General features: G+C 40.2%; 2 protein-coding genes across 2 annotated transcripts in view; both read right to left on the reverse strand.

The window, feature by feature from the left end:
• LY75 (lymphocyte antigen 75) overlaps positions 1–2,275 on the reverse strand; it is a 30,151-nt gene extending 27,876 nt beyond the window's left edge. The window contains exon 1 of the mRNA XM_053471230.1: positions 2,155–2,275. Coding sequence (XP_053327205.1) covers positions 2,155–2,239 — 85 coding nt within the window. The 5' untranslated portion in view covers positions 2,240–2,275. The remainder of the gene's footprint in view (positions 1–2,154) is intronic.
• A 1,756-nt stretch (positions 2,276–4,031) lies between these two features.
• Positions 4,032–26,011, reverse strand: PLA2R1 (phospholipase A2 receptor 1). The gene is made up of 27 exons (XM_053471830.1): positions 25,826–26,011; positions 24,406–24,786; positions 23,644–23,817; positions 23,160–23,324; positions 22,566–22,676; positions 21,104–21,256; positions 20,040–20,228; positions 18,926–19,086; positions 18,349–18,447; positions 16,951–17,063; positions 16,549–16,718; positions 16,009–16,220; positions 15,640–15,785; positions 15,190–15,274; positions 14,845–14,977; positions 13,699–13,734; positions 13,297–13,454; positions 12,006–12,073; positions 11,195–11,301; positions 10,530–10,681; positions 9,026–9,143; positions 8,375–8,505; positions 7,972–8,122; positions 7,115–7,353; positions 6,541–6,709; positions 6,127–6,162; positions 4,032–4,389 (listed from the first exon to the last, which is right to left on the reverse strand). The coding sequence occupies exons 1-27, from the start codon at positions 25,941–25,943 to the stop codon at positions 4,199–4,201; spliced, it is 3,966 nt and encodes a 1,321-aa protein (XP_053327805.1). The 5' UTR covers positions 25,944–26,011; the 3' UTR covers positions 4,032–4,198.
• Between the last annotated feature and the right edge of the window lie 1,106 nt (positions 26,012–27,117).

The following is a 27,117-nucleotide window of genomic DNA, read 5'->3' on the forward strand; positions in this document are numbered from 1 at the left end:
TCCGTAGCACCGCTACAATACGGCACGGTGAGAATAGTCTACATAGACACGTTAAGACATGTTGCTACAGAAAGGGAGAAGGGTCCTGGTCCTGGGAGCTTACAATCTATTGTTCATGTCTAGGAAGCCGCTCTCAGACCCCATCCTGCAGACTGTAAGCAATGCTTGCTTTTCCAGAGTGTGATTTGAAATGACAAACAAACCCTACGCTGCGGGTGTTGATTAGTTTAATAAGCGAAGTGACGGACAGACTGCCGGCCACAGAAGGGTTCTGACTGTAACGGTGCCTTTGCTGGTCTCTGGCTGTCAAAACCAGTTTGCAGATAAACACGGGCCGTACAGATCCCAGAGGCCAACACCCTCAAGTCAAATGAACAAGTCACGAGTATACACTAACACCCACAAATATGGGGTCATGTCACTGTTTTCATGAAAAACAAGGACATTTCTAGCTGTCACATAAATTATAAAAAGGTTTTCTAACGATCAATCAGCCTTTTAAACTTAAACTCGGATCAGCGAACCCAACGTGCCATTGGAACGCAGGAGTGATGGGAGTGATAAAGGGCCATTGGAACGCAGGAGTGATGGGAGTGATAAAGGGCCATTGGTACGCAGGAGTGATGGGAGTGATAAAGGGACATTGGTACGCAGGAGTGATGGGAGTGATAAAGGGCCATTGGTACGCAGGAGTGATGGGAGCGATAATGGGCCATTGGAACGCAGGAGTGATGGGAGTGATAAAGGGCCATTGGAACGCAGGAGTGATGGGAGTGATAAAGGGCCATCGGAACACAGGAGTGACGGGAGTGAAGAGATTCCATTAAAAATGAGCCGTTTCCAGCTACAATAGACATTTATAACATTAACCCCGTCTGCATGAAGAGGATGTGTTATCAGAAAACATTTTAACCGCATTTCAGGAAACATTAATCTGCACATCAAGAAAAAGATAAAACATGTTATTGTTCCAAGCGTGCAGCTGTCATTAACCCCTGGCTTTCCAATAGAGACCCATGTAATGCATTCTATGCATCCGACAGCTCGCTTGCCATACCGGGGTAACGCTCAGGGTGAGGGGTCACACAGTCTGCACCGACTCATCTACGTTACATTTATTTATACGGCGCCTGCAGATTCCGTAGCGCTGTTACAACAAAATCACAAACCGGTGCAGAAGGAGAAGAAAGCCCGGCTCCCGTGAGCTTACAATCTAGTCGGTGGATCTGATATCCAAGACTCCTGCTATGGCTATGTTATAACCAACTATCCGAATGCAGGTAACTTAACTAAGAGCAACGACAAGGTTTCCACAAGGGCCGGTATTAGAGTCATTCTGTCCCTGGATAGAACCTGCATAACGGGCCATTAAAGGGTTAATATTAAGAGACTGCGCACGCCACGAACGCTCGTCCGCTAAACCATTTAAAAAAATGACGCAGCGTGAAAACGTGATAACTACGCGATCTGGTCTATAAAGCAGCTCGCTATATATTATATCTTGGTACATCTTAGCGTTAAAAGTTTCTTGGTGTGGTACGCAAAGGGTTAAAATACATCATCAATGCAAGAGCCGCTGGATGAGCCGCTGCCATGCGTGATAAGACGTTTGAGTCAGTGACTGGGGGTAACAGGGGCTTCATGACCCCCACCCAAGTGCATAAGGGGTTCAGATCCAACACCAAACCCCTACCCCCCCAAAAAAATTCAGCCCAAGAAAAAAAGTGCTGAGCGCATTATTTATGTTAAGCGGAGACTTTGTAACTTTAACAAACAAAACAATAAACAAACAGCAGCAAAGGTCAATCTGCACCATCAGAAGGCTGCCTTATGAGATATTCATCAGCAGGGGCTGCCAGGAATGTGTTAATAGACGGCAGGAGGCAGCAGTGCATGCAGGGCAGACACTCACAGCCAGCCAGGGAAAGCGAAAGCAAAACAACTGAATGGATTTGCAGACATCCCGGGGCCCAAACCCCAAAACACATATGCCTGCCCTACGTATGCTTAAATTCCCTTACTGCACTAGCCTCTACCACTTCTGCCGGGAGGCTGTTCCACTTACGTACCTCTAAAGTAAAAAAACTAATAAACGTGAACAAAACCTCCATGCAAAAGTTAATGGGCGATATCTACATAGAACCGCAGCGTTACCTGGGGACTCGGGAGATCCAGTGCTTGGTACAGCCGCCCATACTAAGAGCAGCAACAGCTGCAGCGCCCAGTCGAAGCACCCCATTCCAGCATCAGCCGCCGCACACAACAACAGGCAACACCCTCCTGCGCCTGAAAATCGTCTCTACACATGCAGCCCCGCCCACCCCTCCAGGCTCACCTGATTACAGGCGGATCGGCATGCCAGTCAAATGAGTTCATTTTTTTATTGGTTAGCCTTTCTCGTCATCTGTTGCTAGGAGAATATCTGGGTCCGTGGGTTATGACTCAGCGTCAGGGATTTAGTTTTATTTTTATTTGTAGGCAGTTTTTGACTCCCCATTCCCTGCAATCTGTATAAAATAAGCATACCTGTGATTCCTACTGTGAGGGGAGACAGTTAGTGAAGTTTAATTATGGAATATACAGTGAATTAAACATGTTGACGTGGATAATCTATTCTGAAATATTAGATTTAATTCATTAAGACTCATTTTAGGTATTGTGTTTCAAAAGGAGAAAATAATGAGGGGTGGCAATGCTGTAAATTGAGTCACTCCGGGGCCTGGGAATTACATAAATTAATTAAGATGTATTAACTGCGGAATATGATGGTGCTATATAAATATTAATAAATATTAATAGTAATAACTCTCTTAGTTTGAAAGGCCAGACAGGGACAGCGGGGAGCCCGGGACTTTATGGAGACTTTCTGACTTTAGGACTTTACTCTGGGCTAGGCATGGGGCGGCAGGGCAGCGCAGACGGCATTAAGAAGGAAAATCATATAGCTTATCTGCACAATGGATGCCCTCATAGCGAACACACGCGTGGAGCTCCTACAGGGGCATCAAGGAAGGATTTGAGTATTAAAGAGGGACTGTCCCTCCTAAGAAGGGGCGAGGGAAGGCTGGTAGCTTATGACCCAGAGGCAGCTGCAGCTGAAATCCAAGAATAAAAAAAAATGCTAATTAAAAATAATTAAAACATTAGGAAAAAATAATTAAAAACAAAATAATGTAGCAGCCTTGGAGATGTCACTATGACATCAGGGTTACCGTCCCGTTACTAACCCCAAATCCTTTTAAAATAAAAATAATTGATAGAGCCGCAGCCCACCGCTGGTTTCCCTGAAGAAGTAGTGCGTCCGATTCCTGGCTTGTGCAGGGTTGGTAGAGACAATGAAACGGGAGATACTGTGCATTCTATCACAGGAATCATTCACATCACACCCTTTAACGGCAACATCCAGAGTAACCAGTTTTGTGTTTTTTTAATCCATAGTATCGCTCCACCTTCCTAAACTGCACTACAACATGGTGATAGCAAGTCCTACCTACTATTGCTGATAATGTCAGCCGCCACAAGGTAAGCTGGTTATAAGCCCAAATCACATTGAAAAAAAAAGAAAAAATAGCAAAAATATTTTTTTATTTGGTGCATTATGTGACACCGCTTAGCTCCTCGGTTACCGGGCACCAGGGTATAGTGCACCCGCCTCACCTGCCAATTTCGTCGTTTTTTTTTATTGATTATGAAATTATATTTTTAGTAACTGAGTGTGTGCTGCTTTTGTTTATATATCTGATGCATAATTTATATGTTGAATCACAGCCATCATACCTGGGATATCGCTGGGTTTAACCCGGAGTCTCCAGGTGATTTCCGACTTCCCCTGGTCTCCGAGTCACTTTCTTCTTTCTTCGGACATGGCCACACCCACTCCCTGCCCACATTTCTACACCCAGCCCATTAAAAGTTGTCTGGGGTTTAGCCCCATCCCACTCACAGCTAGCCCGCCTCCATGTGAAGCCACACCACCTGGAGCGCAATTCTGACGAATGTATCCGTGCTGATTTACAGCAAAAAGAACAGGGCGGAATAACTTTATTATAAATAATATAAGGTTTTCAAATAATGGGATTCAGGCGTGCACATTTACAGCGGGAAAGAGACAAGACAAGAAGTTTGAAAAAAATGACATTGACTCAGGCGTCCATGTTTTAGTTTCCCTGTTGCTGAAGCCCCTTGTCACGTTCTGCTTTTAATTCTGTAATAAGGATAGTTCCTCTGTCTCCCCGGCCTCGGCGCAGGCTTGTGACCGCGGCAGCGTCGGAAGGTTTGTGGCTGTGCTGCAGAAACGCTTGTTCCGATGGAAGACGTAGCCCAGGAACAGCAAACCAAGCAGCGTCACGAACGACGCCACAGCAACCGGAATAGCCTCGTGATTTATCGCTGAAAGCAAAGAGAAAATACAGTCATTCTATTTAGTTATGTTTCGGTTTGAAAATGCCGAATGCAGGAGCTGCGGTCGCCTGGGGGTTGTCTGTCGCTGGCTGGCTGCTTATTTCAACTCCCAGTTCTCTTCCCGCTATCCACCTCAGAACCTTTCCCTGCGATTCCCCTCATATATGGACCGGCCGCCTATAATCCGACTGGTTTCTAAAGTTGCTCTGCCCACCTAGTCCTGGCGAAGGTGTCATGGGTGAAAGTGTGTGTAAGTATGTTAGTATGTTACCATGTGCGTGTACATATGTTATCGTGTGTGTAAGCATGTTACTATGGGTGTCTTTGTAAGCATATTACTGTGTGTAAGTATGTGTGTGTGTGGGAGCATATGTTTATGTATGTTTGTATGTGTGTGTAAGTGTGAAACAGTGTGTTAGTGTGTGTGTGTAAGTGTGTGTAAGTATGTTAGTATGTGTGTAAGTGTGTAACAGTGTGTTAGTGTGTGTAAGCAAGTATTTTACTGTGCGTGGGAGCAGATTGGAGGCCCCCACCGTTTGTCTTGTAGGGGGGCCGGCATTTTTGTTACTCTACTGTGAAGAAGGGGTGCATGGCAAAGGTTTAGGGATGTAGCTATACCAGCTAAATTAAGAGCAGGGGAGACATTTTTGGGGGGATTGAGGAATTGAAAAGGAAACAAATTGTTAGGGAGGGCACTCTTCTTCTTTTTGAAGGACCTAGTTAAGGTTCTTCGCTGTACGTGGCAGTTCACCCAGGGCTATTAAGGTTAAACAGCATGTTAGGATAGTTAAAAGCTAAACTTTATGGTAATATTTGTTATATCAAATGTTTAACTGACTTGTTTTCACTCTGTTTTGCTCTCCTAACCTGGTCTGATTGCGAAAAAGACGTGAGCCGAAGCCGGTTGAATCTGGTTGTGTTGTGCCAAGATTATGGAACATCATTAACGTCCGCTTTTATGTTATGTCTTGTAGACGATGCAAAACACATCTTCACACAGAATGAAAATGTGTGTCTGCGGCTGCGCTTCTGAGCTGCTTGTGCATTCACACTGGTTGCGGTCATTAGCTGCAGCGTATCTGCCAAATTTGCTAATGTCCTGGCCTCCGGTTATCCTGGCCAACATAGTCATTACCAGGACTGCCGGATATTGTGGAGAGAACATCACGACATTGCTTCGATTCAGACCCTGCGCATGGAAAAGCTACTGGCAATCCCCGTAATCTTGACATTTGATGGAGCTTTGGATGGTCAGATCATAAGCCTGGTTGTTAGGACTGTCCCAAAAAAAACAGGACCACTGATGGCTAAGGTTTACAATTATTAGCAACAAGAGCCACCAATGCTAACTATACATGTTGCCCCAGCTTCAGTAATACATACAAAGTTACAAAAAATAGAAAGCCCTTTCTCAACTTTCCTGGAGCTCCACTCTACGGCCCCTTATGCGAGTCTCAGCAAACCCGAGTTACTCTACACAGGACACATCTCACCCCGGGGGTATTTAACATCCTTTTAAAGGAAGGCAGATCTCACACGCCTCCAGTCAATTACTTTACTACACTCTCTGTATCACTGGGATGGTTCAGTCATGAGAAACGGGCAACATAAACTTGCTTTTTTTTATGATTTTCGGAATCACCGTTTCCACATAAATCCGCATCTCAGTAATGGAATGTTTTGTTGAATTGTTTTTATTAAAAGCATGAGCAAGCGTAGACTTACTTGTACCCACAGGATGGTCTACAAAACCCGTATTATCTGTAAAACATACACAAAAAAATTATATTATCTACATGAAACAGTGGGAGACGGGTGGGTGTTGGTCAAACATTTGCCCCATCTAAGTATGATCTATTCCTTGCCTATGCCCCACCAATGCGTGTATCTGAAAATGAATGGGCCAAAAGCAAAACAAAAAACATGTCTATTTTTGGGTCAATTTGCACAAGTCTATTAGTTATCCATGTCGGGGATACTGAACCTGCGTATGGACACCACAGGTCTTAAATTCCAAAATCAGAGTCCTCAGGAAAGTCTTTAGGTTTGATGACCTGGTCTATGGTGTGAGTCCATCTGTTTCTGCACCTCTGGTGAATAAATGAATAAAACCGGTCAGATCACACAAAGCCTACATACTTTTGGACAGAAGACAGACAGCCCCTTGGAGTTCATGGTCACAGTCTTCCATTCCCCAGTATCCATCAATGTCCATATAGGCACAGTTTCCACCAAATGGAGACTCTTCATCTTCCCATGCAGTGAATGTAGAGTTGGAGCCATCAGCCCATTCAAAATGGCGTCCCTTCTAATATGTAAAAAGCTTTAGTTGTAACCAAAGTTATTTTCAATAGACTGAAACTCAATCAGAAACAGTAGCTATCTGGGTCATTTAATTGTATTCTAAAATAAAAATCCTGAGAATGAGCACATTATGTATCACTTGCCAGTAAGTAGCATTGTGGTATAAACAGCTTCAACAGTAGCTCAGGCCCCAATGATTAATGGAAAAAAATAGAAATGCCTGATCAAATCTGACATAGATTTACCATAAATCTTGCGAGACCCATGTCCCGGAACTGGTTTTCCCTACCAAAGCCCCTCAGCCTGGACTCTGATATATCTATGCTCAATGGTACAACAAAATGTACCAATGTTAAAAAAGCCCATCATGACAAACTATAAAAGTATAATAATGATGAAATAAACCTACATCTACCGTGGAGAATCCAATCCAGTGGGAATAACCCAGTCGGTTTATGATGACCGTCAGGAAGGCCTGGTGATACTCATCAGTCACGCTGACCAAATCAGCCCCGTATCCCCGGCAGCTCGTGTAAGCCTCGTACCACGTTACGTTGCCAGAGATCATTTTGTAGGTTTTGTGCCCGTATTCCATGATGTCCAGCACTGGGTACATTTCAGTTTCATTAAAACTATGAGCAGCAATATCTGTTCAAATGAAAGGAAGAAGATGAACGATTCCTGGCCTGCTTACTAGACTGAGTGTGTGACCCAAACAAAAGAACATCTTGCCTTCAACGGGATACAAACCTAAATTCATATAAAATACGTTCTATAATGATATAAACTGGGTAAGCAATTACATAGAAACTGCTTGCTGTTGACCTTAACTATCAGTAACTGATCAAGAGGGCCACCCAAAGGAAGCATAACTACTGAGGAGAAGGTAAAACATGACTTTTATTAGATACTTAATAAAATAATAGAGAAAATAAATAAATTGATATAGCTTTGTATGTTAATGAACAGATACTTTGTTTCAAAACCCTATAGATGCCTAACACTGACGGGTAACAATTATAGAACCTTATGGGCACTAACTGGGGCTGGAGCAATCCTAAAAGTATTAACCCCGTAAGGTCCTATACAAAGTGAATGCACTAATACCTCCTTTGAACAGGGGTGCTAAACAGGCTGCTCTGGCATATTGATGCCACGCTAAGACCACCGAGAGTCGGTGTGAATGTGCGTATGGTTCCTTGATGGGAATAGATAGGTGTCAGCTAGGAAGATGGCATTGATGGAATGACAGATGAAAAATAGTACCTTGTCTTTTCTCACAAACTAATCCATAGCCTTTTCTATTGCACTGGTCGAGGTACCATTTCCCAGTGGCATGGCGATCACCATTGCTCGATATTACACCACACAGAGCCCGCTGGTTGTCTGAACTTCCATTAGTAATGGTTGCCTTCTCCTGGAAAAGATGAGCATAATGTATAAATCATACCTGATCTCCTCCCCGCATCACCCTGCGGTAGTAGTATTATGTCATACATCTTAAGGGAATACTCAATGAAGTTAAAACCACTTCTCTTCCATGCTACTGTGTGTATGATATTGTATTTAATGCTCAAAAGAAAGAACTTCACCTAAGAAATACTAAGTAAAATGTTTAAAAAATAAAATTTTTAACAAAGCCACAAACCGGGTTTCCCCTAAAACTTACATGAATTGACTCTACTGGAGACCAGTTGGAATATTTTCTAGAAAGACCACTTTCCCATTTTTCGTAGTCACTGTTCCGCAAATTAATCCAAAAACCATTTTTCTCCCCGAAAAGTTGAATAACCACAAAAGCTACGAAAAGGAAAGGATTACTTGTGAATAATCGTGTAACCATTATCATCTAGTCATACAATTTCCTATGCTGTACACTAAGCACAAATACCGCACATATTGCTTTGGCAATCATACAGGTTTATGATATTTTTCACGAATATATTTTTCACGCTGCATTATAGTTCTTCCCTGACGCCTTTGTGCTTGTCTTGCAAACAACGCGGACACACTGCTGACGCGGAGCATTGATCCTTGGCAGTGGGACAGCTGGGTGTCTTCTTTCAGCACCGCTTGCAACACAAACCCAAGGGTTTGGGGAAGTAAACATGGTGCGATTTTATATCAGTGTTCTACAAATTTATTGTATTTTATCTCTTTTCAGTTTTGTATCAGTTTTGTATTATTATTCTCTTATTTACTGTATACAGCGCCCACATGTAATGCAGCAGTTCTTGCGGTACATAAATTTCAGGGACATGACAAAACTACAGATTGACAGACTAAGACAAATACATTAATAGCGTAAAGGGTTAAATACCTTGTTCTATTTCATTTTCAATGCAGACAAGATTACCGCCATGGCTGTTGCAGTATTCCTGTGCATCGAACCAGCTGTCCAGTATCCCATTATCTTCACCTTTATGCACAAAGAAACACTGTTCATAAAATGGAACACATAAATATTAATTTCCAGGGCTTAGAAAATATTTATATGGTAAATATACACATACATAAAATTATGACCACCTGCCTAATATCGTGTAGGTCCCCCCTCTGCCACCAAAACAGCCCTGACCCATCGAGGCATGGACTACACTAGACCTCTGAAGGTGAGCTGTGGTATCGGCACCAAGACGTTAGCAGCAGAGCCTGTCCTTTAGGTGGTGGCCTCTATGGAATGGACATGTTTGTCCAGCACATCTGGGGAATTTGGAGGCCAGGTCAACACCTTGAACTCGTTGTTCCTCAAACCATTCCTGAACCAATTTTGCTTCGTGGCAGGGCGCATTATCCTTCTGAAAGAGGTCATCAGGGAATACCGTGTCCATCAAAGGGTGTCCATGGTCTGCAACAATGCTTAGGTAGGTGATATGTGTCAAAGTAACATCTACATGAAAGGCAGGAGGCCAAGGTTTCCCAGTAGAACATTTCCCAAAGCATCACACTGCCTCCGCCGGCTTGCCTTCTTCCCATAGTACATCCTGGTGCCGTGTGCTCTCCAGGTAAGCGATGCACCAGGCAATCCACGTGATGTAAAAGAAAACGTGATTAATCCGACCAGCCACCTTCTACAATTGCTCCGTGGTCCAGTTTTCATGCTCACATACCCATTGTCAGCCTTAGCCCCCACGTGCATCAATGAGGCATGGTCGTCGATGACCCTGTTTACTGGGTTTCCTTCCTTGGACCACTTTTGATAGGTACCAACCACTGCAGACCGGGAACCCCCCACAAGTCCTGCTTCTAACGCATCAACTTTGAGGACAAAATGTTCACTTGCTGCCTACTATATCCCCCTCCCCTTACTGACAGGTTTATTCATCTCCCATAATGGTGGTCAGCAACAAATTAGATGTGTCCTTAAAAGAAAGGCTGATTACGGCACCCCTACTGTTAACCCCTAATCTGTTTCCCATTTCACGATACCTAAGTGCAGCTTATTATAAAAGTGAGAAGATGAGTATGGGTGAGTTACGCGGGTTGGTAAATTCTCCCAGCATCTAAAATGCCCAAATGGGGACAATAACGTTTTAGAGGTTGCAGCAGTTGTGGGCCTTTTACGTTTATGTGACATTGTGACATTGTGCTATATATGTCACTGAGCAAGGTACTTAGAATAGTAATGTATTTAATTTATATATATTAATCTATAAACGCAATTTCTGCTGTTTTTTTTAATGATTGTTCTAGGGATGTAGACCCTTACTCTGCAAACATTCCGAGCTCCTAGAAAACAGGGACATCAGGAGGGACGGAGGGATTTAGATCTCAATATTAAAGTTCTGTAATGGGAAATCTTAACTCTGTCTGTTGCTGATTACCTTGCGTCCATAGTGAATCCATTGCGGAGGACAAGTCCCATTCTTGAAGTCTTCCATGGGAAATGTATAAGTTTCTTTTTCGACTTTAAATGTTTTATCTGTTCTGCAGATTCCAGGGTTCAATGCAGAACATTCCGAAAAACCCCAAAGTCCTAAAAAACACAAGTAGGAATTATAAAATCAAATAGAATCATGTAAATAAATGACCAGTCTTACCACGTAAAAGGCACTGGACTCTCAATGTACAACATCTAGATCCATCACGTTTTTTATATCTACAGTATATGCTGTGCATGTTACTGATTTATGTAACTTTTATATTTTTTAATAGCAGAAAATGTACAGTGTTTAATAATCACCAATCAGATACCACTTTATGCATTGGTTTCTTTAGAAGAACCTTCCTATTCACTTCTTGTTTGCTTATTTGCGATGGGCTTCAAGCCAACAAAAGTTCTACACAAGTTCCCTTGAACATTCTTCACCTTTCATTGAGGGCAGGGACGTCTCACATTTCTATCTTCAATGTACATTTTGAGATTATCCAAAGCTCAGTAGTTGTAGAGGCCGAGGAACATGATTGGTATCAGAAGCTCCATGCGGCTAAAACGGTTACAATGATCATCTACCTGTTCTACATGAATGAATAATTCCCTCATACAGACCTGTGTCTGAAGAAATGTAAGCACACTGTGGGACGTTCAAAGATACGTTGGTGATATCGAACGCACCCTCCCAGTTTGTGTATTTCATAGGGAGTCCGTCTGTCCACCTGCACCAAAAGTATATACAACAATGGAGTGCGCTTAGCAGAGGGTAGTATAGAAAAGACCAATCAAAGAAGACCGAAGGAGGGTTTTCTACAAGACTCTGGACAAAATGTCTTCAAGATTCTAAAATTGCTGCAGAACAATCACTTGCAAAATAAAAAAATAAAAAACTAATAAAAAAATAAAAATATATATATAAAATATTAGAAATTATTATCAATATATGTTGTGGCAATGTACTCCTAATTTGTAAATAGAGAGGTATAGGACAGGGAGAGAGGAAGAGTGTCTCAAAAACACAGATGTAATACTAGAAGAATAAAATGTATAACCAAGACGATTTAGGGAGGTGTATTAATATTATTTCACAAAAGGGAATGAGACATCGGTGGTTTACAAGGGTAGTCACCGACCGCATAAGGAAGTCTACTTAGTAAAGAGAAGCTGAATGAGAAAGGAATATCGCTTAACACATCAAAAGAAAAAACACACACACAAAGTGTTTCAGAATCCAGAAGTATATAGAAATAAATAACATATGGATAAAATTTATATAATTATATGTATTTGGCTGCCAAGTGCCCCCAATCCAAGACTCTGTCGAAAGTTAGTTCCATGGAATAATTTCCCATCCATGTGATATAGTGACATCTATCTATTTACAAGACAGCTCATAAAATAAAATAAACATACTTTCGACAGATACCTTTGCAATCCATCATGCGGGCTTTCATGGAGATGTCCGATCCACCAGTTCTGCCTCTTCTTTGATATCTGTTGATTAAGAATAGGTGTCGCAATGCTGCACGTACTGAAAGCTCGACTGTTCCTACGATTATTTCGGATTATTTCTTAAAAAAACAGACATTTTTCTTTTTCAATTTATTTTTTTAAGTGACATTTTTTAAACCTTCTCCCTAGATGTGAGGGAGATAAATATAAATGCATTAAGAACGTTAGTACCTATAAAAACAGGACTTTTTGTTTTGGAAGCAGCAGCATCATACAGTCGTAACACCTACATATACGTCAAATGACTGCTCATTGTGTCAAGGCGCATGTAATTTTTTCTTGAAAAGTGTTTTGGGGTCAATATGCAGGAACTAGCAGTTTTTGCCCACTTTTGTCCAGTTCTACCAATGGAGTGAACTTGCTCTGTTGCCTGAAGAGATGGCAGGACGGTCTATGGTCAATGGTCCACGGTCAATGGGCTGGTTATGGAGATCAGATGATACGTTGGTATCATTGGTACCTGCAAAGCAGGACCAAGTACCTCCGTAGATTGGTTCACATAGGAGGGGGACATAAATGTTCCTTCAAGGACTGGAGCGAGCGGAGATAAAAGGCCAAGGAGCACATAGAAACTAGGTAAAAAATTAAAGGGGAGAGGAAGAATTTTTTTGGGGGTAGGTAGGAGTGAGGTAGAATTGAGTTAAGAAGGTGGGAGGCGTGAAAAAAGTCAACGTGGTAAGAGAACATCAAGAAAATGGACTAACTGGGGAAATAAATAACATAGTAAGCAGGCTAGGCTTGTAACTCAGTAGTTGCAGAGCCGGCTTTGCTTCAGTTTGTGATCACCCTTCCTCCATGTGACTGATCCACCCAACTGTGCTCCGTCCTGCTTGAACCATGGTGCCTCACCTAGCAATAGCAAATTATACCATATGCATGCCGGTCTAGAAAAACCTGCTCTAAGAGGCATTTACACATGAAAGGAGTGCAGCCCGGGGCAATAGTCCAGCATTCCTCTAGAGTGCGGTGTTGGGAGAAGTCAACAGACAGCAGGAACCTTTTACCTTTTTTCAATGTCTTAGCAGATCCATCAACACTTTAAGGGGGTTACATGTTAACCCCTTAAGGACAATGGGCGGTCCCTAAACCCATTGAATACAATGCATTTTGGATTTGCATTAAGGGGTTAAAAACAGTTACACTTACATAATACTGATGTAAAGTTTACCAATGAACTGGTACATGCCGTTATAGGCAAATCCTACCTTTTTTATTCTGTTGTAAATAAAAGCTTGTTCTGCCGGGGAATGTATGGTAACCCTTTCACTCCCAAGCCAAGCACAGACAAATTCAAACCCCAGAAATTGAAAGGGTTGGTCGTAGAATAAATATTCGTATCCTTGAAAGAAAACCCAAGGAATATCTGTAAAAAAAAAGGAATTGGGTAAACCATTGTTATTTCCTATTTACCTACTATGGAGTATGATGGCGCTATATAAACCGCTGACAACAATAGTATTGGTCTAGATCCCCTGATCGGACCAAAGGTTTTGAATTAGTCAGAAAGTAATTGCAAAATTGTATTAGGTGTGGGATACAAATACAAAATGTAGATAATAAATGAATGCAGGGAACGAATACAAAACGCTTCTAATATTCTAATGTACCTCTGACATGCCACTCTGGTATCTTTGGAGTCATGCCTGTAACAAAAGATATAAGAAACAGTAAAAATAAATTGTATGACATCATAGAAATGCTATAAATCATTAGTCTATTTTTCCCCCCCTGACCTTCCGTGTCATTGGAAGGATATTCCACATATCTACTAGATTTCCTGATTTTTTGTTTTCTGAACATTAATCTAGGAAACATGAATCTACGTAATGGCTCATCAAATTGCCCAAATGTTACCCAAATATCTCCAATAGCAGCCCTCTAGAAAACCTTGACTTGTCATTATTAAAAGATGCGCTTAGTTGTGTCACCTGAATTTAAGGAGGGATATGAGCTATAGCATACTGGTAACATACTGGTAACATACTGGTAGCATACTGGTAACATACTGGTAACAAAAGCACCTATTGGGAGTCTTAGACATGATCTGTGTAGAATAGGAAGGAGTCAGCTCACCGACGATGCTCTCTATGACGATGATGTATAGAACAGACTTTTATTTTTAATTTGACTGATTTAATATAATAAATAGCTCAGTGCACGCCTTTAGGATACGAAGTGCCAGGATATGACATGATATCTCCGCACTCCATTAAGAAGACGGTGCCCGTGGAGCAGAGGCCTGGAGAGCTGCCCTGGGTCGGGCTTAGGGCGGCACCCAAAGTCAATATCTCCCTGGGTACACATTGTAGATTATATCTGGTCCTAAATACGACATATTGTTAATGTTGTCTTTACCTTTTCACTTAAGTGGTAATAAAAAGCATCTCTTATTGTTTCTTTTATTGTAGGTAGGAGCTGCTATGCTGTTGAGTCATAAGTTTTAAATTGCTTTCTTGACCCAAGATATTTGTGATTAGAGCTTTATGAAGGAACTTCATGGGTATAAACAATGTCAAGTGCCAGAGACTTGTTTATAGTCTAAACTAATGTACGTCCAGGGCGCTTGTTACAATTACCAACACCCCAATAAAATCGGCGCTGAACAGTCACAGGAGATGAAATGCAAAAAGATGGAAAAATACATAGAAGAATCTAACAGCGCTATCTAAACGTTTAGGTAAAGGTTACAAAGTAAAACCTAGAGTTAAACTGAATCAAAATGTATTTTGACATTACAAATTTCTTTTATTTACCTTTTGGCATTTTGCAGATCCATTCAAACTTTGAATCGCAGTGCACGGGGACTACTTTGTTATCGGCTCGGTAAACCGCACAGTTTAAGGATTCATCCTCATCAAACGTGTCTTCTATAAGCGAAGACACCACCTGTGTCAAATCAGTGTTCAAGTGAGATGCAAAGATATATATATATAATCCATATCAGTCTTGCCAAATGTCCTTAATTTCATACCATCCGTTCAATTTCAAAACTATTAAGAAATGTGCCTTTAATTATAAATTGAGAATTGAAGACGGTCAGAAAGAAGGACCAGGCTTAAAGTGTGGAGAGAAGGGCGGAATAAGCGAAGTCCTCTCACCGGTGAACCATCTGACCATTCCCAGGACCCTTCAGAAGATGGATTTCTTTTATTGAATCCGATCCAGAACTGTCTCTCCTCATATCTGCCATAAAAAAGATTAAATAGACATTTTAAAAAGTAATTTTAAGATGAAAAATACACATGTGCACAATTTAATAATTTCCTCTTCTGAGAAGACTTCCAGAATCAAATTAAATCGTGTCAACAGGCAGAAAGTTTGAAGCAGGAGATTCCTCCAAGGTACAAATAATATCGATACTCTCCCCGTCTCTAATCATATGGAATCTTTATGATGACGCTACATTAAATTAGACTTCAAAATAATTTTTTTTCCACGCTCACAGTACATAAACTGCATTCGACAATGTAAGTCACTAGAGGATTGAGTCTTGCACACCGTGCAGAGAATATTTGGTAAGACACTTATAGACCTATGGGCTCACTTACCCATGAAACATGGTGTCCACCAGCTCTGCCACAAATCTCTCCTCTTCTATATGTGAAAAGCTAACAAGGTGCGCACCGTACGCCTGGCAAAAACCCTCAGCTTCCAACCACGTTCTTTTCCTGATCACCTTCTCGTGATGGTAAACCTACAAAGCACAAAAGCAAAATAAGTACCTTATTATATAGTGATAATCAGAAGAGCATTCATTGTGGCGTCCTGGGCAATGTTTCTACTTCCAAAGGTCTTTACAAAGCTTGAAGCAATGATAAGATGCCATGTAATATTTAAACATTAACGCCGCTGTATAATCTCTTATGTGCCCTGGCCCATCCGATTACATTTATTCACGCAGTATACTCGTATGCTACCTTGTAACAATGATGAAAATGCGGTTCCGATTCCCATAAATCACACATATGATTTGAATCCAAAGAGTTTTCGCTGGAATCTGACGGCTTCTTTGTTACACCGGCCAATGTCTTCTTACACAGTGACTTTGCCTTAAACGAATTGCAGTCCTTTACTTCCCAGCGCCCAAGGTGCTTCCCATTCCGCACAGCGGCACATCCACCTAGGTGATCTAGATACATCTCAATCGCATGAGAATACGAGACGCGTCAAAGCCATTTTTAGACAAATGAGTTAGTTTACCAACATGCAGTACATGCCCAAACGTTTATCTGTACAGCCCTGTACATATAGTTTCTAGATCATTAAATTGTAGGTACCCTGGGCACCACGACCCATGGCTTCAATGGAAGGTCCTCTAGGAGATGTTATGAGAAACCCAACTACTGAGTAAATGATTCTAAACTTAACCAAATTTAGATTAGTGTTGTTTTAAAATTGTTTTTTTAAAATGCCAATATCTACTTTATATATAAGCATTTAATATTAACCACACTTACTGGGATGACCTTTATTCCAGTTGGTGAAGGTCACAGCTTGCTCATATGCTCCGTTGGTAACCCACATGTATTCTCCTGAATTATTTCGATCCTGTAGACCGATCCAGAAATGAGTGTCTTCGGTTTGTACCTTACTAGAGATCATACTACTAACAAAAGCTTGTTCAAACCTAGATAGAAGGAAATAAAAATGAGGGCATCAGTGAGCTTACGGTACTTGCAGGGTTAAAGTAGTATAAAGTCTATAGTCTAAGCATCAAACCCAGTAACTCATCAAGTATAGAAGTGGTCCAGATCCCCCTTTTCCCTTCCAAATGGCCACGGACAGGGCCAATTCAGATGGACAGGATTTGTGAGAATGTTTTACATGTAAACATCTTTAAGACATGTTTGGATCCAGACCTGTTAGTTATGGTTGCTAACGGGGAGGCACAGTGGTAGCCACTCGACGCCTGGTCAAATGTTCGTTCGGTGACATCAATCCGGTAACAATTTGTGCCGTATCTTTCCCAGTCCTGGAATATTAATGTTATTTGTGGTTAAAAAATCAGGGGCCCTATGCAAAATATCGAGAGGGGTCAACCCCTGAAAATGGATAATCGTACATAAATAAAGGAACATAATACTTATTATTACACGTTTGTTAATAAATGAGATACATTACAGAGATTTATTTTTAAGAGGGGTCTGTCTCACCCATCACACATCCTCTGAGGGGGGCCGTTAGACCAATGGTGGCCCTAAGAAGCTGCTTCATCTCATATTACAGCACCACCTCTGAATATAATCAGTCCACATCATCTATGAAAGATCCATATCTATTGCACTGTACAATATTTAATTGAAAATACTTGAAGTAAAGTATTTTAGTAGTTGATGGGGATTTGGATCCTGCTATTGTTTGAACATAATGTCACCAAGATCCTCGACAGATCCTTTGGAGGCTCTGAAGTTGATATCATTTGGGTCAGGGTATTATCATTTGCTAGTTATATTAGTTATGTTTCCCCTATCTAAAAATAGCCAGTGTTTGTAAACCGCGTTGCTTTACAGAGTATACATAACAAAAACCCCGAGGCAAGCGATGTTTATGAGTTTCTGAACTTTTCAAAGAGATTTCTTTAACCATATGAAATAAAACCTGGAAAAAAAAGTGAAAAGCCAGAATGCGAGGATATTTTCACAAATCGTATGAAGTATAAAGAACAGAATAAATAAATTACTGTTGGGCTAGTCCTGTTTATACAGATGGTATATATCTGTTGTTGTAACCTTTGATCAAAGTCCCAAAGGAAGCTCAAGTTTCACAGACTAGATTTCCGAAGAAGGTCCAGCCCTTGGCATGGAGTCCCGGTCTGTCACTGTGTCTAACAGATAGAAAACTTTCTTATTGACCAGCGTTAGAACTCAAACCATTTTAGAGGATCTTGCCAAACGTAACTTTCGACTTGTAATGTAGCTGTTTGACTTGTTTATCGTCCAAGGTGGTGGCAAGGCTAATCCTATCCTAAACAGCTTATTGCAATAAGGAAAAGGCATGCATGAAAACACACGTCCAAACGACCCCAAATAAACACATACACCACCCTCTCGAAGACACAAACACAAGGACAATGGGCAGTCCCAAAACCCATTGAAAACAATGCATTTTGAGCCCGTACATGTACGGGCTTTGTCATGAAGGGGTTAATAAATGGCTACTGCTGGGTGCAGCCTCTGCGGATAATTTCACCGGTGTTTTAAGTTACTGTATGGGAGCACAAAAGATTTACACTTATTAAGGTTAATAAAAAAACGTACCTTTCCACATTGATTTTCACTAATGGAGTCAAGCTGTCCTGATTTCTTACAAACAGAGAACATTTTTTCGCTACAGTTATTAACTTTCCATTGTCCGTTCTATTAAAAAAAATATTTTATGAGCACAAAGTTACAGAAAACATGTAATTGTATAGCTTGATGCAGATTTTGCTATTTTTATTTGGCCAACATTAGCTTACTGAAAAAATTGTACAGAGACATATGCTTCTACCTTTTCCTGGACTACTATGGCTATGTCCATATTCATCATTATTGTACATTTTATACAATACATCGAATTCATGATCAGAGTCCTTTTCAGGCAAGAGTGAGGACCTAATACAACGCCCCGTGCCTTTTGTCTGTTTAATACTTTTGCTATGTCTGTTGTTCAATTGGGGAAAGAAGAAATTTAATGTCCTGCACTTAAACATCAAAGAAGAGGTCTGATAGTGGTTAGTGCTGATAGCATCTGGAAGAGAAAAGCCAAAGTGACCACCAAAGAGAGTTTCAGTGAGGAGAAACAAGGAAGAGGTCAATGAAGAACGTTACACATGCAGAAAGCCAAAGAACTTACGGTTCCTTCTGCAAACACACAAAAACGATCAGCTTCTTGGGATATAAAAGGTTCATTTCTCTGCCAGTCGGTGAAGGTCACGTTGGAGCCATCTACCCACTGGAAAATAATAGGATGCTGCTGTTCTGCACTCATCCCAATCCAAGCCCGGGTCTCACTTTCTAAAATATCACAAGAGAGAGCTGCAGATAAAGAAATAATACATATACTTCCCTTACACCATTTCTATTACGGTTTTTGAGAAGTAATAGAACTGGTGAATAGAGAGGTCAGCCTCCCGCTGAAATATGTTATGTTCCATTCTCAGCAAATATAAGCGATACGTCAGAAACACAAGAAAATAAAACATATTTCATTGTCCTTTACGGTTTTGAGGGCCCTCTTGTGTTTCGGTATGGCTTAAGAAGCGTTAGACTTATTGTTAAATGGTATAGTATCAATTTTAATGTGATATTAAACTGTCACGCTCACGAAAAAGAGCTACAGAATCTACATACAGCGAATGTAATTTATAACCTGACCCCACTCCATGACAGATGTGAAAACAATAATGATTAAAGGCGAAGAGCAGAGGGCCCCATAAAGTCCTAATGAAAACTATATAGCCTCGAATAATATTAATGAATGAAGAGCTGTAACGTTGGACATGTGATGTTGGGATCATATTAGATGGGAGTCAATGCTTTGGTCTAATGATTCCACAAGTTAGATGCTTAGTTTCATGGAAATCAAAAGAATACTGCACAAAGGGTAAGGGGTAAATAGCCCAAAAATGCGATAACTCAACAGGACCGGTCTTGGCGCGAGGTGACTCAGAAAGCTGTATGGGGCACATGGACCAGGGGTGTTCTGTTGTTACACCAGAAAAGGTCCCTTACGTGGGGAGGTCGGGGCAAACAGAAGCCTCTGGAATATGTATGGGTGCACCCAAACATCTATACCTATACTGACATTATATATGTAAAAAAAACATGGCATGTGTATGCGAGGTGTGACAAAAAGGCTTCTTGCCTGGCACCTGTAACCCTAACTCTCTTTGGGCCTACTTAGACTTCAGAATTTTTGGCTTAATATCAAGTTACCTAACCAGTAATTACATTTATACAATACTCACCGCTATTTAGAACTTTCACTATGATTTCAGCTTCTGCCTGTGATGTCCAACTCGTCAATTCACTCCCGCTGAGGTGACAAGCAGCAGAAGCATTGTCCCAAGACAGTTCTTCCCTCTGAAGCTTATAACAATAACGATTGTGTGGATACCAACCAAAATCACACTTTGTTGGGTAATATTTCCATGTATCTCATGTAAAATAAAAGATACATTAATATTACAATTATGTCTCCACTTAAAAAAGGTTGACAACCTTATAATATGGTATTACCTGCTAAAAAAAAGTCATCAGAATGCTGAATGAAAATAGGCCATAATCACATCGAGATTGGGACACAGTTACAATTTTTACAACTAAAGAAAGAACACCCAAAGTCCATGAAGTTAAGTTCATATTGAGCACGGCACACAAACAATGGTGTAGCAACTAAAAGATGAATTAAGTTATATTGCAAATATAAGAAATATATCACATAGATCTGTAAGGTTCTATGTGACCCCAGCAGTATTTCGTTACGGCTGTTTGTATATTTTTTGTTTCATAATTTTTTTTTTGAACCACTTTGGTTAAGTTCTCAGGGATTTCAGAAGCAAAGGGTAAAATTCTATGATCTACAGGCATGAGATGAGATGGTTCTATCAAAGTGCCTTCTTCAATACTCAATCCAGAGAACGGTTCTCAACATATTACAATTTACCCCTGGAGGAGTTCAAATGTATTTTTTTAAAAAACACTTAAAATCTTTGTGTTTCTTACGTCAAAAGTACTTCCTAAACCACTATGAGATTTAATGATCTGAGATCAGTCAAGTCTAAGTCAACTTTTTGGGATGTTTTCTATTTAGAACTCAGTAACTTCACTATGCATTGTGAAGGACAGTCTTACAGAGGAAAAAAGCTTGGTTAACCCTGTATAATACAAAGTTAATATGGGTTGATTTCTTGAATGTCAGCTTATTCACTAACGTGTTCATTATGCAGACCAAGAGCAATGCTTCCTGCAAAACATGAGGCTTTGAATAATAAACTCAAAATTTCATACATAGGAAAAAGCATAAGCTTACCAAACGTTTCCCGTTCACTACGAGTAATATACTTCTTACACACGTAACGTGAAGGAAGATAACACGGGAAGCTTCTAAACTTGTGACTGTCTAGCATGCCGCACTGTCCATCAAATACGCGTTCAAAGACCAGAGACGGGGACTTTTGCAAATCTGTGTAAAAGACAACGGAATTTAATATCCAACCTTCTCATTCTCCACAGCACGTAAAACGGAAACTGTTCCTAAATCCGTTCAGCGCCTGAATGAGGTGAAATAGAATTGAGGCACTGAGAATGAGTCCTCTTTCATGGGCGCCCACAGTAAAGGGCATTATGGGGTACTCCAAACCCTAAAATGTCATGACAATGGCAGCCGATTCTGTCTATGTCCCATCTCTTGGATTTGGCTGATACCGCCCCACTAAAAACCCTCCTTGGACACCCAGGTCCCCTATTCCTGAAATACAGACCGGAAGAATTAAGGTTAAATTAGTAATGGATAAACTTGCTGTATTATACGTTCTCCCTGGTGTTGTCTCTTATGGTCTTCATGGGCATTTCTGTATTTTCCCTGAATTTCTTTCTTTTTTTTTCATTTTAGTCAGCCTCTGAGGCACATCGCTTGGAGTAATAGCTGCTTGCTAAATGCTATTACTACAATATATAACTCCACAAGCGCTGGGACTGCTCTACAGAAAATGCCAATAGCCACATGTAAAATGTAACTGTTTCTAGCATAACATTTAACAAAACCAAATTCTCTTATTAAAACGACTTAAAGTTTGTAATTTCCCTTTTAACATGATTTGTTTGGGTATTAAGTATTACAGTAAGGGACTCGTTTACCTCGGGAAAGCTGACGGCTGTGGACATTTCCAAGAAATTTCCCTCAGCCTTACACAGGCTTCATACATTAAACATCCAGCAACTTAACAACAGGGAAAAAGGTAATCAAGATAAATGATCACGCAGTTCCTGAGAAGTTAAGATGGCTACTCCCATAGTATCCACATCAAGTAACATTCTAATCCATAGAATTCTGATTTTAGTGAATAAAAGTATGTACGTTTATTGGGTGGAAAAGAGTAAGCTGATTCCATTTGGACTACAGACCTTCAATAAGATACAGCTTTCCCTTATGGATTACCTATCCTCCATAATGCCCCCGTAATGCATATTGGGCATTCTTGCCTATGTCTTTTGGGCCCACTGTAGCCTAGGGTTCTAATGCCACCAAAAAGGGAAGCGCCAGGGGCCCTTAGAGCAATTTTTCACTAGGTACTCCAGTATCAATAGGAAAGTTAATCAAAATCCAGTAGGACATAAAGTTCCCTTTAATGTAAAAATATCTATAAAACAAACAGGAAATGTTCAGTGGGAAAATTCTTTAAATTTGTACTGCCGAGGTCAAACTAAATAAACACAATCCAAAACAGTGGAAATATCTTAAATAAAAATGTTTTAAAAAAAAAGTTCTGTACCAGATTTTGAGGCCAGCAATGCCAAAGGTGATCCATCCGACCACTGCCAGCCAGCAGCTCCATTCAAGTCATTGATGCCGATCCAGAACCCAGTTTGATTGCTTAATCTCTCTGCGGTGTTCAATGCAAGTAAATGAATACAGTTAAGATTTGGTGTTCCAATTCCTATTAACGGGGAAGCAGTGAGTAGTTTTTGCAGGTAAGCAATGTTGATTCATAATGATCTACAACTAGGCAGCCCTGATAGTACTTGTCCGTGTCCTCAACCTGCACCGGCATATACAGAGAACACCAGCAAGTGTACCAGGTCAAACTAAACTATACAAGCCGCTTACATTGGCCCTGCGCCCAACTGTGTCTAGTTTTTTTTGCTGAAACCCCAGAAAATTGAGAATATTTCAAAGATAATTTACAAAATCAGAATATGGAGAATTCTGCATTTTTAGGAGAATGTCATATAATGATTTTGGATCAATGCTTCCCTCATCTCTACATTTTTCCCCACCATGCTTTTTCTGTAATGGGACATGGGGCGTATCGTTGTGTTTGGGCATAAGAGGTTAAAAAAGCCTTGGCAGATATTTGCCAAATTACCAGATATGTATTTCCATTCATCCACATCGGTGATACTCAGGAGATCTCCACCTTGCTCTTGACAAGAGGCACGGGCTTGGAACCAAGTGACCGAAGCGTCGGAGTTGAATTGGTAACAGGTCTGTGTAGCATTGTTCTGTTCCCAAAATAATCCACAGCCTGCTTCTGTATGACAAAGAATACAATACAAAAGAATTGGCGACACAGCGTATAGTTTGAGTTATTCTTTTATTTATATTGCAATTTGATCTGAGATGGACGAGAGGAGTAAAAGCTAAAGTACTGTAAGAAAGAATGGTGCTAGAAGAATGAATTCCATGATAACAAAATGGAATGTCGGCAATTTAGCTTCAGATAGGAAACTCTTTGTTGTCCTGAAGTAACTAATCAGCAGGGGGCGCCGTTCCAAATAACCTCAAGCGCTGGTAGCTGCCCTTTTCCCCCAAAGGCTTGCTGTCCTAAGCAGATCATCGAGTATACTCACCAGAATGTGGACAGTATCCCCATGTTCCATCCCTGTCATAATTCATTGTGGTGGAACACCAGTATAATCTGTCTTCTCTTCCACTGTTAGTACATTCATGGTACCAAATATTTTTGTATTTAAATGGAAATAAACATGGTTGACCCAAACCGTTACCCCGAAGTGAGTATATTTCTGCAAAAACAGAAAGTGGTTGTCAGAAGGGGTTGAGAACAAACTCTTACACCAGTTTTGTAATTATGTATCAAACAAAATACAAAACCTTTATTGCAAATTGAACTCTGGAACATATAATGTAAACATTCTAAAGCTCTAGACAGATCAGGAAACTTTTCAGAAAAGGCGACAAGTTCTGCTGTGTAATGGATTAGTTTTTCACAGAGCCGCCTTCCCAATACCTAAATTACACTGATTATCAGACGGCCACTCTGTGCTCATTAGAAGCCCCTTGGCTTGACACAATGCCCACCAACCCAATTATAAGTCCATCCTGACCCTGACATAGTAATCAGGGAGATAAGGAGGACTGACCCCATCCAGTCTACCCCAGAGATAAAAATAGTAGCCAAACTACCAACATGATAAACAGTTTCCTTTTTATAGATATCAGGGTACAGCTGGATCAGTGCAGACCCACCAAATTTGAGATGTTCTCAAAACCCTGTTTCCTGGGAACAATAACTCTTGTACTAATAATTCTATGAAGTGAAAAATTAAAGATTTATTTGATAAGACGTTCCATAACATGGATCTTAATGTCACCTTGGGAACTCTGTTCACAGAAGCTTTCATTATTCGGCATATACTGCCTCCACTCGTGGTACAAAGTCTTGCTGGCCACTACACGTCCGTCTACAGCCACTACCTTGTAGCCGCCATTGCCCATCAGAATGCCAAAAGTTAAGCGCCACCTCTGTGTTACATCAGGAGAGTCGCATTGCAACATCTCTAAAGGTGTGTGGGAGCCGCTCAAGTTAAGCCCCAGACATCTACTGCTCCCCATGTTGAAGAGAAGACGTCTCGATGCCCATCTCCACAACATGTTTTCCGAAAGTTGCTTGCATTCTTTTAAGAGAATTTCAGATGATTCCACTGCAATGCACTTGTGATGTTCTTTGCTTTCAATAAGAAACGTGCCTTTACCTATAAATACAAAACTAAATGTAACTTTATGAATATTATTTATTACAAGTATAATATGTAGTGCTTGGGAATCTCATAATAATGTGATCAGAATTCACCATAATACTATGTTGAATAGTGGCCAAAATTGAATTGCTTGCTGATATGATCTAATTAAAAATGTAGATATTTAAATTATTTTCTACATCAAACAGATACATTTGAGACCATTTGACATCATAATCACTCATTATTATTATGTTTTATTTATATAGCACCAACACATACCATGGCCCTGGAAATAAGTTAGAAAAATACAGGTGCCAAAGGCTCGGCCCACAAGAGTTTACAAAATAGTTGCCTTATTGCCTCAGCGCTCTTCACCGGTTTACAAATAGGGATTATTATGAATTTAAATAGAATTATGCTCATATCTGCAAATCTTTAAGGTAGGTTGAGCAATGTATTTATTTCCCATATTTCACAGAATAAAAGTTAAAAAGCAAAAATAATTTATATGTATTCTGAATACACTGTATGTGAAATTAAAGTACCTCTGGAATAAAAACTCAACCAGGAAAAATTTTTCAACCAAAATCAGACCATCAAAAATCTGCAATCTTATTGGTTAAGAATTCTGCATGTTATACCAAATTAATCATTCACTAACATTGGCTGCACCTTGATCAGAATGTTTTTAATGTATTAAATAATAATAATAATAATAATAATAATAATAATACCAGAATATGTAGATATATAGATATTCATAGATAGACAGATGTTTCTCCCACTCTCTGGCTCAGACTAATGGGAGTTGCCCATCTTCTGTAGCTCTGCAATCTGCTTTGGTAATACCCCAAATTACTGTGATCCAAGCATCTGATATGTAACATATGTTTGGATTTAAGCAAATATGAAACATTCAATGTTTTTACAAAAGTTACAAAAGTTTTGATTGACAGAAAGATACACAGAACATTAAAAAAAACATGTGATAAAGTAACTCTGTAACCAAAATAATGATGAAACAAACGAGTCTGCGATGTTCAGTACTCACAGAACAATTGGGGGAGGCGATCATCGGGACCCCCGGCATCTTCTGCAGGAATGTAAGGGAGCAGCACATAGAGAATGCCTACAAACAGCGTCACAGATCCAGGTGTGCGGGTGAGCATTGCGGAGCTATTACGTCAGAGATCCAGGATTGACGCAGAGAGTTGCTCATCAGCCTTCTGTTTAAGAGACAAACTCTTCTCGTTTAAACCCAGGCCAAGACGGGGGGAGGCAGCCCATGGAGCAAGGCGGGGCTCCAGTGTCTCTACTCCTTTTTGTTTTAGTTATTTTTCCCCAAAAATGTTGTTAACAGGGACAGGATGAAATGCAATAAAAAATGATGATCATTACAGTGCCAGACAGGGTATATCTATAAACCCCTCTGCATTTAAAGAGTTAAAGACTTGATTTTAATATAAATAATGAAGCAGGGGGAAACTAAATAAAAATAACAGCTCTGTGCTAAAAGCTTAGTAAATATACACTAAAATGTAGATTAACATCACTGCTCAAAGAGGATGCGCAGCTGCTTCGGTCTGCCCGATGTACTCACGAACGTTCCAAAGATGGGCGTGGTTATTGGTGTGGCTAAGGGGGCTGGACTTTACTGAGACCATTATGTCACCAATTATGCCATTGGACAGTTATATTTAGTTACACTAGTTCTATACACATTCCTGTGACTTTAAGGGGTGTAGGACCCTGTGATACCCTCATCCCCAGAAAACATTCTCCAAGATTTGTGTTTTTTTTCCCTTTTTTCCTTTTTAATTATTTTGGCCTTTCAGTGGCAAGACTCAAATTATTTTGTATTATTATTATTATTATTATTATTATTATTATTATTATTATATTAGTATCTTTTATTTAAATAGCGCCATCAATTTACGCAGCAGTAGAATTGACAGACTAAGACAAGCCGATACATTAAGTGGAGAGAGTATTCGCACACACACACACACACACACACACACACACACACACACACACACACATATATATATATGTGATTTTATGTGAATTATATAATTAGTATAATTACCACAGCGCTATGGAATCTGCTGGCGCTCTATAAGTAAAATGTAACGTTCCGTTGTTAATTTCTATAGCATTAACAAAAAGGCTGAGACCTTTTGAGCAAATGGCAAAAAAAAGACCTGCACAGCCTGTGTTCTCAATATGATTTTTGTTCTCACCATAAAAAAAATTGTTTTTCTTGCGCTATTGAGATGTTATTTCAGTTATTGGGATGTTTTATAGAATAACATCCTTGTTTGTTCAGACACTTATTTATAT

This window comes from Spea bombifrons, chromosome 7 (genome assembly GCF_027358695.1).
Source record: "Spea bombifrons isolate aSpeBom1 chromosome 7, aSpeBom1.2.pri, whole genome shotgun sequence".
Classification (NCBI taxonomy): Eukaryota; Metazoa; Chordata; class Amphibia; order Anura; family Pelobatidae; genus Spea; species Spea bombifrons.

Excerpts from the sequence above, each read along its gene's own strand:
- PLA2R1 (XM_053471830.1), bottom strand. The coding sequence starts at position 25,943 with ATGCTCACCCGCACACCTGGATCTGTGACGCTGTTTGTAGGCATTCTC. Across the intron at positions 24,787-25,825 it reads TCGCCTCCCCCAATTGTTCT|GTAAAGGCACGTTTCTTATT; the intron begins GTGAGTACTGAA and ends TTGTATTTATAG. Across the intron at positions 17,064-18,348 it reads GTGAAAATCAATGTGGAAAG|GACTGGGAAAGATACGGCAC; the intron begins GTACGTTTTTTT and ends TTAATATTCCAG.